This window comes from Neolamprologus brichardi, chromosome 10, assembly GCF_056152115.1.
Source record: "Neolamprologus brichardi isolate AB-2024 chromosome 10, ASM5615211v1, whole genome shotgun sequence".
Taxonomy (NCBI): domain Eukaryota; kingdom Metazoa; phylum Chordata; class Actinopteri; order Cichliformes; family Cichlidae; genus Neolamprologus; species Neolamprologus brichardi.
This window is the reverse complement of record NC_142113.1, coordinates 18,020,717-18,034,583: the sequence shown is the minus strand read 5'-3', so window position 1 is coordinate 18,034,583 and position 13,867 is coordinate 18,020,717. Positions and strand designations below refer to the sequence as shown.

Genomic DNA, 13,867 nt, shown 5'->3' with positions numbered 1-13,867 from the left:
TAAAATTACATCTACATGTAAACTGCAAGCTGCCTCACCTGTATTCTGCTGTTACCCCAGTCAGCTACAATGATGTTTCCATTGGCATCCACAGCAACGCCAGTGGGAGCGTTGAATTGGCCGTTCCCTTCGCCATGAGAGCCGAACTTGAACAGGAACTCCCCATCAGCGCTGTACACCTGAGGCAAAAAGCCAGAAAAGTTTGGTCAGCATCTTTATGTGCACGGCCTCCCTTTAAAATAAAAATCACAGCTAAGGTCGCAAACTCAGACATAGGTCGTCTTTTTTTTCTTACCTTCACAGAGTGATTGTGAAAATCGGTCACAATAATTTCATTCTTGTTGTTCACGGCAACAAAATGCGGGCCTGGATGAGGAGACAGAAGCAGGTTACATTGGTAGTTAAAGCAGAGACTGTTTCCTGTTGTTTATGCATTGCCTTCACTGTTAGTAGGCTGACTAAATGTAGGTTTCATCTATAGTTTGTCTAAAGCTGTAATTATAAAATATGGAGAGGCTCAAGGCCTAGATCATTGTTATGCATGCACTGCCCAATCACAGAATATTTATATTGTCTTAGTCATACTGTAAGTGCTTACACTGATGGTTGGGTTACTTATCCAGTCAACTTATCATTAAGCAGATCTCAAAACTGATTATATTAAAATACCACAGAATGAGTTATTGGAAACAGTAAAATTCATTCACACTGATCTCTCTTTTCATAGCTGTTTTTCACCAAAAGCACAATACACACAACAAACTTATCTTAAAAAAGAATAATTATGATTCATGTAATTATTACAATGGCATGTAATCTCATCTCTGATCATTGCTGCACAGGCACAGCTTCATCCTGCAGGGTTTTTTTTAAACAATCAGAGATCTCAGGAGGTCAGACACATGATCACGGATTTGGGTTAGACAGAGGGCACTGCACTGTGGGATTAAGGTTGCAGCAAGGCCACACTTAGTACTTACTGAAAACTGAGCCAGATTTATTTATGTTTGGGCCAAGTTTTTCTGAGTTGGAAAACAGAAGGAAGAACAGAAAGAAAGAAAGAAAGGAAGGGAAAAAAATAGCTAGTCAGAGATAAAGACATCCAAAGAAGAAAAAGCTCAGGGAAGTGCAGGGGGGTGCTGCTGCCTGGCTAATGCAGTAATACCGTGGGAGTTACAGGCACACAGCCAGTGTTGTCTTTAATATTCTTCATGCTGTTTGCTGCCCAGAGCTGACGCTTTAAACTGCGCCTACATTAGTAATGGTGCTCACAATGAGGGTTTTTGTTGCTAATACTAAACAATGATGAAAAACACATTGCAAACACCTTCAAAATCCTGATTTACTGTCTACTAAAACAATCCTGTTACTTACTCAAAAAATATTTATGCATTAAATGAAGACTTGAAGTAATCTGATTACATGTAAATTTTCCATGTAACTACAGTGTACAACATTACATTTAATGGAATATGGTCAAATGAAATTTACTTGAATGGTACACATTGAGTTTATATCAACCATATTTCCCTTAATGATTAATTATTTTAATAAATAAACCTTTGATTTTTATGTATTTCACTGTTGTGCAGTCAGATATTTACCTTTGCTATTTTCCTTTAAAGAAATATAAAAAATGTTTTCCTAAATAATGGAAGTGTGTTTTTATTTCTTTCAGTATATTTTAACTCACTTTAATTATTTTGCCAAATATTCAAAATTTCATAACAGGTGTTTGCTTGTCTCCTCCCCGTCAGTGGCTGCCTCCTTCTCACCTGCAAACTGTCTGTCAGAAGTCCCTCTGCCTCCAAACTTGGTCACAAGTTTCCCATTGGATTGAAAGATGAAGACGCAGCAAGCCTTGTTGTCCACAGTGATGATGTGTCCGTTCTTATCCACAGCCACACCCTTGGGACCCATGAGCCGTCCTGCACCGATCTTATTCTGTGATGCCGAGAGACAAAAAAGTAGTTTAGCACTTTTTCAAGCTGAAGGTAAATAGTGAGGCAGAAAAACACCAAAAGACTATTTTTTAATAGATTTCACATATGAACAACCCTTAAATGAGGCATTTAGTGCTGTTCAGCCTGCACAGAGATCTTACCTTAAACTTCCCATCAGGAGAGAAGATGCTGACCCACCGATTGTCATAGTCGGCCACCACAATGTCACCGTTCATGTCAACAGTGACACCCGTTGGTCTTTGCAGCTGCCCTGGAGACCGACCTCTGACCCCAAAGCGCATCTTGAATTGGCCGTCATTGGAGAAAACCTGCAATTGGGTCCATCAAAGCAAACTGTTTAGAGTGTACGGCAGAATACACTCGTCTGAATATCCACTTCTGTGCGATCACTGTGAAACACGTGGCTACACTGCCTCACCTGTATGCACTGGTTGTTGCTGTCAGCCACCACCACTCTGCCATTACTAGAGGCTGAGATCCCCTGGAGATTTGTGAACTCGCCTTTCTCTCTACCCCGAGAACCTGACAGGAAAAAAAAGGCAAATACTCAAGAAATGTGTCATTTACCATTTTCACATTAGTCTCCAGTCTTATACACTGTGCACTCATGCCAATCATTTCCCAAAGTATGACATACGTTTTGTTGGATAGATTTCCTATCTCCCAGGCTTGGGAAAGTTTGTTTAAAGCGGCAAAAGAGTTCAAAAGTAAATTACAGAAACTTGCTTGAGTTAAATAATATGAAGAAGTTGCAAAACCTTTGAATGCCAGTGACATTTTTTTTTATCTCAGCCAAAGCCAAATTGTCTACAAAAAAAATCTATAAAACAATCAAGCCAGATCAAAGTTTTATTGTGTAGTCTATTGGCATGAACTGGAAACTGCAACTGCCTGGAGCGGAGTGTGTCAATTTAAAAGCCTGTCTTTGGCTTAGAAGCTAACAAATGATGACATAAGTATTCTTGATTGTAACAAAGATAATGTCACTTGTGTAGGACATAATTTGCTTTTCCGTGTCTCTCTTACCCACTCTGTAGATGAGCTCATCTTCAATGGGGTTCTCCTTTTTCTTAGTCGTGCTGTACATACTGGAAGGCCGTCGCACTGCCTTCTGCCTTATGTGGCCCCCCGTGCCACTGGGGGACTTCACCCTCCGCTTCACATCGTCTGGAGATTGCGGAACATCTGACGGCTTAACCGCTCGCAGTCGGAAAGGGCTGCCACGTACCGGCTGTCCGTACAGCAGCAAAGAAAACGAGTACTCTCCCTCAGAGCGTAACGTGTAGCCCACCTCGTATGTTCCATTCTTATTGTCCGTTATCTCCGTCTCTGCAGCCCGGCTCCCATCAGCGGACGTTATCTCTGCTTTTAAAACTGCGTTTCCTGTCCGCACCAACTCCCCATCCTGCAGATAGGGTTCACTGAGTCAATTTCCGAACAACACAAAATCTTCAATATGCACACGGCAGCCACTAAAGAAGCACTTTCCACACATGCATGAGAAGCTTATAATAGATTTCTTTTCATAAAAGTAATCCCTGAAAATTGCCTCGGTGACCAGAGTAGTCACCATGAAATAACTTTTGGAAACGAACTCTGATAAATGCTATGAAATTGAATGAAAAGCCACACACAAAAAAAGCAAATAAATGTCAGTAAACCCATTAGAGCCAAAGTAAAAAGTAAATGGCTTAATTTACACATATAGCAGAACAATATTATGATAGTAAACCAACATAATTCAGAGACAGTACTTTGTCTTTTGTTGTCACAGTAATAGTTTGGTGTTGCCCAGTTGCTGCATGGCGGAGGCCCTCTCCTGTGGCCACGGAAGTGTGAGCCACAGCTGCTGTGGTGAGGAGAACACCCAGGTTCTGGATGGAGCGCCGCAGGCCCTCAGTCTCCACCTTGAACACACAGCACATTTGAATTTTTGAGTTTCTTAATACTTTTTATTATTATTATTATTATTATTATTATTATTATTATTATTATTATTAAGTCTTTCTGTGTCTGCAGCTGGTAACTACTAATGCTACTTTACGACTGGGTTTATACATTTGTTTTATTACCCACACCAAGGAGGTAATGTTTTTGTAGCATTGCATGCCTGCTGTTCAATCTGCTGGTATATGGGAATTGTAAATATTACTTTTGCTGCACTACAAGCTTCTTTCATTACATTTAAAAAAAGAAAACAAACTGAATATATAAAAAAAATCCTATAAAAGTAAACACTGCCCACAGAGTGAGCTGCCTTGGTGGAGATTTGTCCTTTCTGAGTACTGCTTGTTATACATGTAGTCAAATTACAGTCACGTGAAAAATAAAACGTTGAGACAGGACTCACGCAGACCTGCGATGTGACAGTGTAGGAGAATCAGTCAAACCACCACAATAAAAACAGAGGTCGCGACAGACAGCAGTCGTTACCTGGCAGTCCAGGTGTGCATTCTGATGAGGTTTCTCTGGGAAGTCATGTCTGGCCAGCGCGTTTACTCGCTCACTCATTTGCTTCTGAACCAGCAGCACCTATTCTTACAGGAGATGCATACTGTATTTTATTTAAAGTCCTTCCCCCCCCCCCCATCTGTACCTTTTAATACAGAACTATATAACTACTGAAGAACAGACATTCTGCTACGTTGCTATATGAAACTTGAGAGTCAAATCCTATAATCCTGTTTGACAGGTTGCTGGTATGTAACAATTTGCCTGCCCACCTCAGTAGCACTACCATGGCTGAGAGCTTGCTCTGTGAAACTGCAACTGCTCTGAATATGTTCCTTCCCCTGGAGGAGAGCTGAAAGCTGGGCCTGCAGGACCTGTGCTCAAGAATGAGGAGGAATAAGAGAAAACGGACACAGGAGGGTCATTAGAGCATGTTAAAACAATACTGAAGATGAGAAAAAGCAGCTGAATACATTAGAAAAGAGGAAAATTAGGAATTAAATGTCAAGAAAGCAATTAATCTCTGGTATCAAGGACAAAAACATATGCATGTGTGTATACATGAGTGAATGAACTGGTCATCAACTAACTTTCTGCTTGGTACTGCAGATATTCTCCAAATCTGTGATGAGGGCCGTCTTGCGCTGATGCAGCGCCTGTTCCAGCTCTTCAAATGTACTTGTAATTTCCGCTACTGCCTCATTCTTCCTTTCACTCAGCTGTCGAGAGATCTCACTCACCAGCTCAATGGCCGCTGTTAACTGAGGTAGCCTGCAACATGAAACAAGGTGAAAATGTATTCCATAGCAGCTGAACACAATGAAAAAGTCTGACAGACGAGGCACGGTGTGCGCAGATCGCCTAAGGTCTGGACCAAATGCTTAAGCTGCTTAAAGCTTTCCCGAGGTATCAAGACCCCCACCTGCTGTGTATGGCATCCAGCTGTGTCTTCAGCGCAGCCTTGTGCTGTTCCACCACATCCCGCAGAGGAACAGTCATGTGCTCCCTGTGCTCGCCCTCTGTGCACTCCAAACACATGGCTGTCTCACATGACTCGCAGTAGAACTCCATCACCTGCAGAGGGAGACAGAGCGAGTCATTCTCTTGCAAAAAAAAAAAAGAAATGAATGTAACATTCAGTTCCTATTACACCAATTACTGTTGAAATAACACGGAAAGGAATTTAGGTAAGGTGATGACTCGGGTAGTATATCTCAAAAGAGCTTCTCACCTTTCCTTCGTGGTTTGGGCAGCAGAGCGGCTTCCCTGCAGCTGCAGCACTGACTGATTCCAACACACTGCAGGCCTCTGGCCGCGAGCACTCTGGGTCTCGTTGAAGGACCTAATGCAATACATTCTTATAGTCAGTGTGGAACAAGGAGGTATTTCTTTATTTTGTTATTTGTAATGCGCATTTGAATTATCTGGCTAATGCATTGTGTTTTCAAACCTCCATAAGATTAGTGATGAAGAAGTTGTTCTGCAGGGCACAAACTCCTTTCTCTGGCAGGATAGATGTCTGCCGGCACACTGGGCATGAGAGTGTCAGAGACTCAGGGGGAATGTAGGTCTGGAGACAGCTGAAGGAAGAGGCCAACAAATATATAAATATAAAACTTAGATAACCAATACAGCAGAAAAAAAAAGAAGAGGAAGGTGTGAGGAAGACAGAGCAATCACATAATAAAGAGAGGCAGTGCCTAAATAGTGCTCCCGTCACAACAAATAAGGGAATAGAGTGGATTTAAATCAATACAGAGCCCACAGGCTTGAGAGAAAACATGCACACTCTCTTTGAGTAAGTGAGCATCTGGCAAATCAATTTGACTAACAGAGTCACTAAGAGGCAAAACAGTTCAATCATGAACATGTGAAGTGCATTTTTTTTCTGTTTGTGCATCTACGTGCGCGTTTGTGTAGTTTGGATTCTGGCCTGGCTTCACGCATGCTAGTAGTCACATCTATCCTGCTTGGCTCTACATGCTAAAGATTTTTCCAGGTTTGGTTAACAAGCCCACTGGAGCGTATCAACAACATTAGACGCTAACAAGGGAAAAAACCAAAGCCAGTCAGTAACTTTCAGGTGCAGTTTGCAGACTGCAATGCATTCCTTGTCTACAGCCCAGGTGCCCACCCTCAGGTGATGTACAGCTGTATTTCTTTAGTTCCTGTAGTTAATGATTTGGCGATTAATACAGTAAGAAACCCTGAGTCAGTTCTCAGGATAAGTCTCTGTTGTTTTACAAAAGTATGTTTGGCAGCTGCTTAGGCTGCATGCTGGAACAATTATATTTAATTTATGACACCATACAAGCTCGTATCAGCCAAGACTCCCTGTTTCTGCTTCTGAGAACAACCGAGAGGATGAACAAAAACATTTTTTCTATCAAATATTTTGTCAAAAATCAAACATGAAGCTCGCTGGGAGCGGCAGGCAGGGATTCAAGGGTAAGAAAATGTCATTTATCTATTCTAACTGCTTTTACTGTTGTTGTAAAATGTAATTATTTTGGCATCATTTCTATATTATGAAGTAGTCGTATCCTAAGGTTATATGCAAAAAGGACAATCACATACAGAGGACATCGGGAGCAAAATGAAGCAAAGTAACACCCTCCCAAAAGGAATAGGCCCAGCGGGGGTTTGCACCACACCCCTCTATAAAGTACATAAACCCACCCCAGCATTAAAACATCTGTCTGGAAATATTGCGTATAGCCCTAGACAAAAATCTGTTCACCTCAGCAGGACTCCACATCACATGCTATCCAGTTAAACCAGGGATTAAACTTGCCCTCCGGTGGGCAAATGCAGCTCAGACTGCATGGGGAAAAAAAGAGAATTATCTCATACTGTGTGGCTTTTAAAAAGCCATTCGATAAATATTTGGTAGATCGTGGGTTTAGGAGCAAACCAGTCTGAAACATAATCCTGGTTTTCTTCTGCAGCCAACAACATGCCCCTTCTTCATTCTCCATCCTCCCACCATGACCCACAACAAGCTTTCAAAAAGCTTCCTCCTGCTTGGCTCGGCTCTAGCATTATCACCTGAGGGGGTGTCATCCTTCCCAAGAAACTGTGGATTGAGCCACTGTAATTGTGTCTCTCAACAGTGAGCCTTTTCTCAGACTGCAGTCCTTGACAGTCCCTGATGCTGAGGAATGCACTTATCCCAGCAGCGTCAGTGACGAGAAGCGCTCTGAGCTTTTTAATTGTGTGTAGGGATTTGCAATAGACGAGGTTCCTCTATTGGCCAGCATGTAGGTATGACAGGAATTCTATGATAACAGGGTAAGAGACAGGATTTACTAGAAGAAAGACAGGTATGGTAAACAATGTACTGTAGCTCCTTTGAATGGCCAGAAATAGCTACATGCAGCAGACAGTGCGAGCAGCAATAATTAGGACTCCTGACCGGTGTCATTGATGCAGACAGCACAAACATTAGTTACCTTTCACAGAAGGTGTGCAGGCAGGGCAAGACCTTGGGGTTGCGGTAATGATCCAGGCAGATGCTGCAGACCAGAAACTGCTTGTCTATCTGACGTACCACAGGGCTGGTACTTCCAGCCTCGCGCTTGGCCATGGCAAAGGAAATTTAAAGCCACGGACAACGACAGCAGTTAACCTAACAAGAGAAAAAGAAAGATGAAAATATTAAAGAAAAATGCTGCACTCCAGCTTTTTCTTCGGTCTTCTTTGCTGAGCTATTGTTCAGCAAACTTTTCAGAGAAGGTACCAGGAACCAAAGCAAAACAAAGCTGTTTAATGCCTTGATCAGAACAAGCCCACTGTTATGCAGTTATTTCTAGGTTAATACCAGAGCAACGTCATCTGAAAGAGAGCTGAAAGAGGCTTGCAGTTCATGCTCAGCAGATGCAGATGAACCATTATGGCCAAATGTGTGAGTAACACATTAAAGTTATAAAATACAAAAATAAGCAAAGAAGGCGTAAGAAAGAAAAGGCTTTGTAACGAGCAAGTAAGCACTCAACAAAAGGGTTGTTTTTGGGGTTTTTTTTACAAATCCACAATAATCCATTGAAACAGTCGTAGTTTGAACATACAAAAATAAAAAAAATAAAAAACATAAGAAGTTTAAGCTGGAATAGGCTTAATTTCTTATTTTATGAACCACACAGCTACATTTTCACATTCACAGCAAACAGCACACCTCTGTAGGTAGAAGTTACATGAAAGCCAGAAACCAACTGTAGGGTGACCAGAACAGAGAAGTCTGTTATTGTTCTCACATTGGGGAAAAAAAACTATATATATGATGCAAGGTATGGATATTTTGCCTAGCAACACAAACTCCTGCTGCCTCCACATGGCCCACTTTCACATTCATCAGTGCAAGGCCAGCAAATATGGCAAAATTAATTACAGCAGTAAAAAAATGCTAGTGAAGCATCGCTTGCAAGATCAGGTGTTAACTGAAAACAAGCATCCAGTGCAAATATTGTACATACATATCAAGAGGTCATAACCACACAGCTTGACTTGATGCATGGATTAAATTTGCTTTTGCTGAATGCTGTTCATATCATTTTCATCTCTCTGTTGCTAACAGCAATGAATTCAGCCACATTTTCTCAGTAGGTCAGCACATGCATTATTCATGCATCAGGCATGCACTCATGTGCTCATACAGATGGAGGGGTGAGCGAAGAGTAGTACATGCCTCAAGTAAACACACAATGATAGGAAAGCAGTTATAAACATTACACACACACACACACACACACACACACACACACACACACACACACACACACACACACACACACAGACACACACTGACAATCATTATCCCCCCACCAGACTTTCCCTCCGGTCTGCACATCTGTCGCTGCTGGATCTAATACAGCTCTCAATCCCCTGTCCCATCTCCGCTCGTGTCCTATTGTTAGTTGTTGCCTACCGAGCATGAGCACGCGCACGGACACTCACACACCAGAGTGGGTAAAAGCCAAGTTGTATCTTTCCAGTCTTTGCACAGAGGATCCAATGACATACAGTCCCCACACTGGGAGGGTAAAGGTCATATCTTAAGCCATCAACTCCAAGAACAACATGTCACATTTGTACTCGGGTTAAAGACACGCAGGGTGTCAAACGGAAATGATTAGTGATAAGTAGCTTATGTTTTGCCTAAATCGAAATATGCATTGTGCTCCATAAGTCCTCTGCTTTAAACCGGCATTTCAAGAGTATCTAGTTGTCTCTGCTGGACTCCAATGGAAAGAAGCTGGAATGAAAAGAAGGAGTGTAGAAATAATGGGGGGATCAACTACAGGATGTATTTAGTTCTTCAGCACAGTTCTCACACTTCTCCATCATTCTGTTTTTCTGTACTAGAACACACCGATACTAATATCATCTGTTATGACGTCTGTCTAAATTTAGACTCGTGTATTAGTGACTAGACGAGGAAGCAATGACAGTGAGGCTAAAATAAGACCACCGGTCCTCGGGACTGCTGGACAGTGAGGTGATTTGTGTCCATTCGTCTACTGCTGGTTTCACAGCACTTTTCTTGGGTGGACTGCTGTGAAAGAAGAATGCGGAGTCTGAAAAGTGCCAAATAATAAGTACTCTTCCTTAAAACACTGGAATAAAGATTAAAGTAGCAGTGTGAGATGATGCAACTTTCAAAAAAGAAACTTAATTTAACATGTTTTTTTTTTCTTTTGTATCTAAACTATAGCTGAGGCAAACCTTTTGCACTTTCGAGCTTTAAAATGAACTTGATGGAGACATGAAAAGCAAACGCTGTAACATCAAGAAGATTTGACCGCCGTGGATGCACATGAATGAATACACTCGTATTCACAGTTACATGAATTCAGCAGACCAAGTTTTGACACGGGCCCCATCTTCATTCATGCTCACTTAAACTTCTAAGTAGGCCACGATGCTTAGTTTTGATGGTCTAAAGTATCCATGACCAGTTTTTAACTGACAGGCTTTAAAGTGAGTGAAGGGAAGCAGATTTAGAATTTAGACTCTGCAGTTAAAGGCACTGGGATGGGATAAAGCCAAACACATTCAGGATGCATGAAGAAAAATTATGCATGAAGAGGACACGTCTTTGAGAGAGCTGCCAACTAATACCATAAAAGCAAAAATGTGTCATAATTCTCCTGGCCATTATAAACACAGTAATAATAGCAGCAATGCTGCTGGTGACCTTAGATTAAGTAATTCCCCAAACTCGCAGTATTATAGTATTTGAATGCTGAGCTAATTGTTTTTGTGTGTGTGCTTAAGCGCATGTGTCACGTTCTGTTTACTGTTGGCTTTACAGAACACAAAAGTGACCATGTTCTTTGTCTCATTCACGACTGAAACCTCTGCTGGTGCTTTACCGTACCACAGGATCCTCACAGTTTGGGTGAAGTCTCTCTTACAGAACACACATGCAGATAAACCTGAAAAAGTGGCAAGGCGGGATATTAAATGTCTTCTTCTCGCTTCAGAAGCATGGTGGGAGAGATGGGTTAGAGCGCGAGACATTTTAACAGGCCAGAGAAATAATGCAGGAGACGTATGATACTCTCTGTCGTCTTCTCACTGTGATACACCTGTGCAACACCAACAGATAAGAGCTGACAGCCTGTGTAAACACGCAAAACACCAACACTCCACTGTGATGACAGGTGAGCTGATACTGTAAAGTTACACACACACACACACACAGGCAAACATGGACATGAAAACAAAAACAAACAAACACAAAGTCGACAGAGACACTACCTACTGTCGGTGAAGTGGAGTACATCTGTCTAGAAGACTTCATGGCAACTCTGTGTTAAGCCACTGTAGCACTCAAGAACCAGCACACGCCCTGAGTCACACACTCTTGCCTTCTAGTTTCTCTCCTCTGACCGCTCTTCCTTTTCCTTCTCTCGCTTTCCCCTTTTCCATGCAAGGCACGCACACTGAAGAGGGCTGAGCGGGGATGACAACAAAGGCTGGGACTGTAAATTGAAAGTCCCTCCTACTGTCAGTGTCGTTTACAAGCATGAGCTCACTCTATGCCCTCCTACTGCTGCGCTCTGATTGGCTGGGAAACCTAAACCAGCAAGCAAGATGTATTGCATCATGGGCCAACAATTTGCGCTGGACTGGAGGGTGTGAGTGTTGGTCAAAAAAAATCTTAAAATCCAAAGAACATGTTGCACAAAGGTCCTGCTGAGTAATAATTAAATTTGTGAAATACTTTGCACAGTGATTAGAATATATGTTTTATTTGTATAATCTAGTATCCAGTTATGAGGAATTATGTCATTACTTGGCCATCCAAGCATGCAGATGCATGCTTGCAGACACATTTAGGGCAGCCAAATAAAACAGACTTATATAATTCATGAAGTCACTTACTTTAAGTGAGAATATCAGAGCATATGCCTCTCCATCTAGTATCAAATTACACATATGCACGGATTAAGACGGACACTCTGAACCGAAAAGGGGATCATCATTATGAAATTTCTTGCCGTGGGATAATTTTGCACTCAATCCCTTAAATGCCCCGTCCTTGTGATGTGGTCATAATCTGAAGCCAGAGGTGACGATTCCCTGACAAAAAACATCAATCTACATTTAATCTGTTCGGATTAAGTCCAGTCTTCTCTCCTCCCACGCTCTACTTCCTCTGCACCCACCCACACACACACCTACCTTTCCAAAATTCTGTCATCCTAAACTCAAAAGCGCAGACTGATGTGCTGGATGTAACAGGAAGTAAAGGGATAAGAGGATGAAGACAGAGTGAGATGTCTGAAGGGAATTTATTGTTGCCTCATCGATGTTCTGGCACAGTTTTGTACATTTTTGTGTAGCATTGTGTGGCACTTTCAAAGCACAAGGATTTTTTGTAGCCACTTATAACTGTAGATAGATAGAGATAGAGAGGGTATCTGGCGTGACCAATATACTCAATGCATCACTGCAGCATGGGCCGCCTTTTCAAAAAGGCCCTTGTCATCCCTGCAGTGAGCACTCGCACTCAAAAGCATTATTAGTTCTCTACAGTTTCTGCTGAAGCGACAGTTCGTTCAGAATATATGACTCCTGCAGATGAACCACCACTGGTATCACCAATGAGTCCCTTGAAATAAGTAAAGGTAATATGAAAGGAGTGTGCCGAGTGTGTGAATTACAGGTTCTCTTTTTTATTCCAAAATAAATAAAGATTGCAATTAAGTCTTTATCATTTTTATTACACTAATGCTTTTGCATGAACACACAGCTGCAGTTAAACCTGCGACTTGCGTAATGTCAACAGTCAAAAGAAACCGTTCTGCCTCAGGGTCGGAGTAATGACAGCGATGAAAGGGATGTTCCCCTAAAACCCCAAAGAAATAAAATCCAACCCTCACTTCAGGGAGTGAACAAAGAATGATCAAGTAATCAAATAGCTTTCACGCTGCGTTTATTTTTAATTATTTTTTTTGGTGGGGCCTTTGGTGTGCTTTTTCTATTTGTCAGTCCTGTGAGAACCGACACAAAGTGGCAAATGATGTGACAAGAAATGTTACATAAGCGTGAGTAACAAGGGGTAAGGGTGTTGCTGTACGTTCTTGGAGCCAATAACATACCGACTCCCAGTGCTGCACATGGGGCGACCGTGGCTCAGGGGGGTTGGGAAGCGCATCTGTAACCGGTAGGTCGCCGGTTTGATCCCCGGGCTCTCTGTCCTGGTCGTTGTGTCCTTGGGCAAGACACCTTACCGCCTACTAGTGTTGGCCAGAGGGGCCGATGGCGTAATATGGCAGCCTCGCCTCTGTCAGTCTGCCCCAGGTGCTCTACCTACATGATGTAGTGTTTCTCTGCCAAACTCTCTGGAAGCTCAGCTGAGAACATTTGGAAAGATGTGGAAATGATGGAAATTCAAAAAATTAAAAAAAAAAATCAATCAGAAGCAACACAAGGAACACGCAAATACTGTTGGTTATTTATTCTACAATTACAAATTGAACAGGAAAGATGAAAAGGAACATGATACTGAGATCTCAGAGACTGTTGTGATGGTGCTAGAGTTTGACAGCTCCAGGTCTGACACCATTCCTCAAACACACATAAGCTCTTCAATTCTGAGTCATACTATAGCCCCACAGCAGTCACACGGCAGCCAGCGATCACATAAAAAAAAAAGGACACCCCACTCTCAAATTTGTTGTTACAAAGACATATACACCAGCATAAAATACAAAGATGGTGTATGGTCCAGCACGTGTAATCCCCCTTTGTGTGCTCAGCAACCTTTTATTCTCTTGCGCAGTCCACTCTTAAATACATACATGTATGTATTTCTATATATAGAGCTATCAGTTCTCATTCCCTTCACACACCAGGCACGTGCCCAGCATTGCAAACGCACTGTGCAAAAGCACAGGGATCCTCAGATGACCAGCATAAAAATGACTCCAACATTAAGAAGGAGC

General features: G+C 42.1%; 1 protein-coding gene across 5 annotated transcripts in view; it reads right to left on the bottom strand.

Annotated features, from left to right (window-relative positions):
* trim3b (tripartite motif containing 3b) overlaps positions 1-13,867 on the bottom strand; it is a 31,415-nt gene that overhangs the window by 3,069 nt on the left and 14,479 nt on the right. For 3 of the 5 annotated variants that reach the window (XM_087847328.1, XM_087847330.1, XM_087847329.1), the window contains 15 exons: positions 7,868-8,043; positions 5,866-5,995; positions 5,647-5,757; positions 5,338-5,489; positions 5,006-5,186; positions 4,688-4,789; positions 4,398-4,496; positions 3,719-3,871; positions 2,991-3,369; positions 2,383-2,486; positions 2,105-2,272; positions 1,776-1,944; positions 981-1,022; positions 296-366; positions 39-179 (listed from right to left, as the gene is read on the bottom strand). In XM_087847328.1, the coding sequence (XP_087703454.1) occupies positions 39-179; positions 296-366; positions 981-1,022; positions 1,776-1,944; positions 2,105-2,272; positions 2,383-2,486; positions 2,991-3,369; positions 3,719-3,871; positions 4,398-4,496; positions 4,688-4,789; positions 5,006-5,186; positions 5,338-5,489; positions 5,647-5,757; positions 5,866-5,995; positions 7,868-8,001 (2,136 nt within the window). In that variant the 5' untranslated portion in view covers positions 8,002-8,043. Of the gene's footprint in view, positions 1-38; positions 180-295; positions 367-980; positions 1,023-1,775; positions 1,945-2,104; positions 2,273-2,382; positions 2,487-2,990; positions 3,370-3,718; positions 3,872-4,397; positions 4,497-4,687; positions 4,790-5,005; positions 5,187-5,337; positions 5,490-5,646; positions 5,758-5,865; positions 5,996-7,867; positions 8,044-11,178; positions 11,362-13,867 lie in introns of those variants that run through there. The other 2 variants (XM_087847327.1, XM_087847331.1) reach the window with 2 other exon arrangements.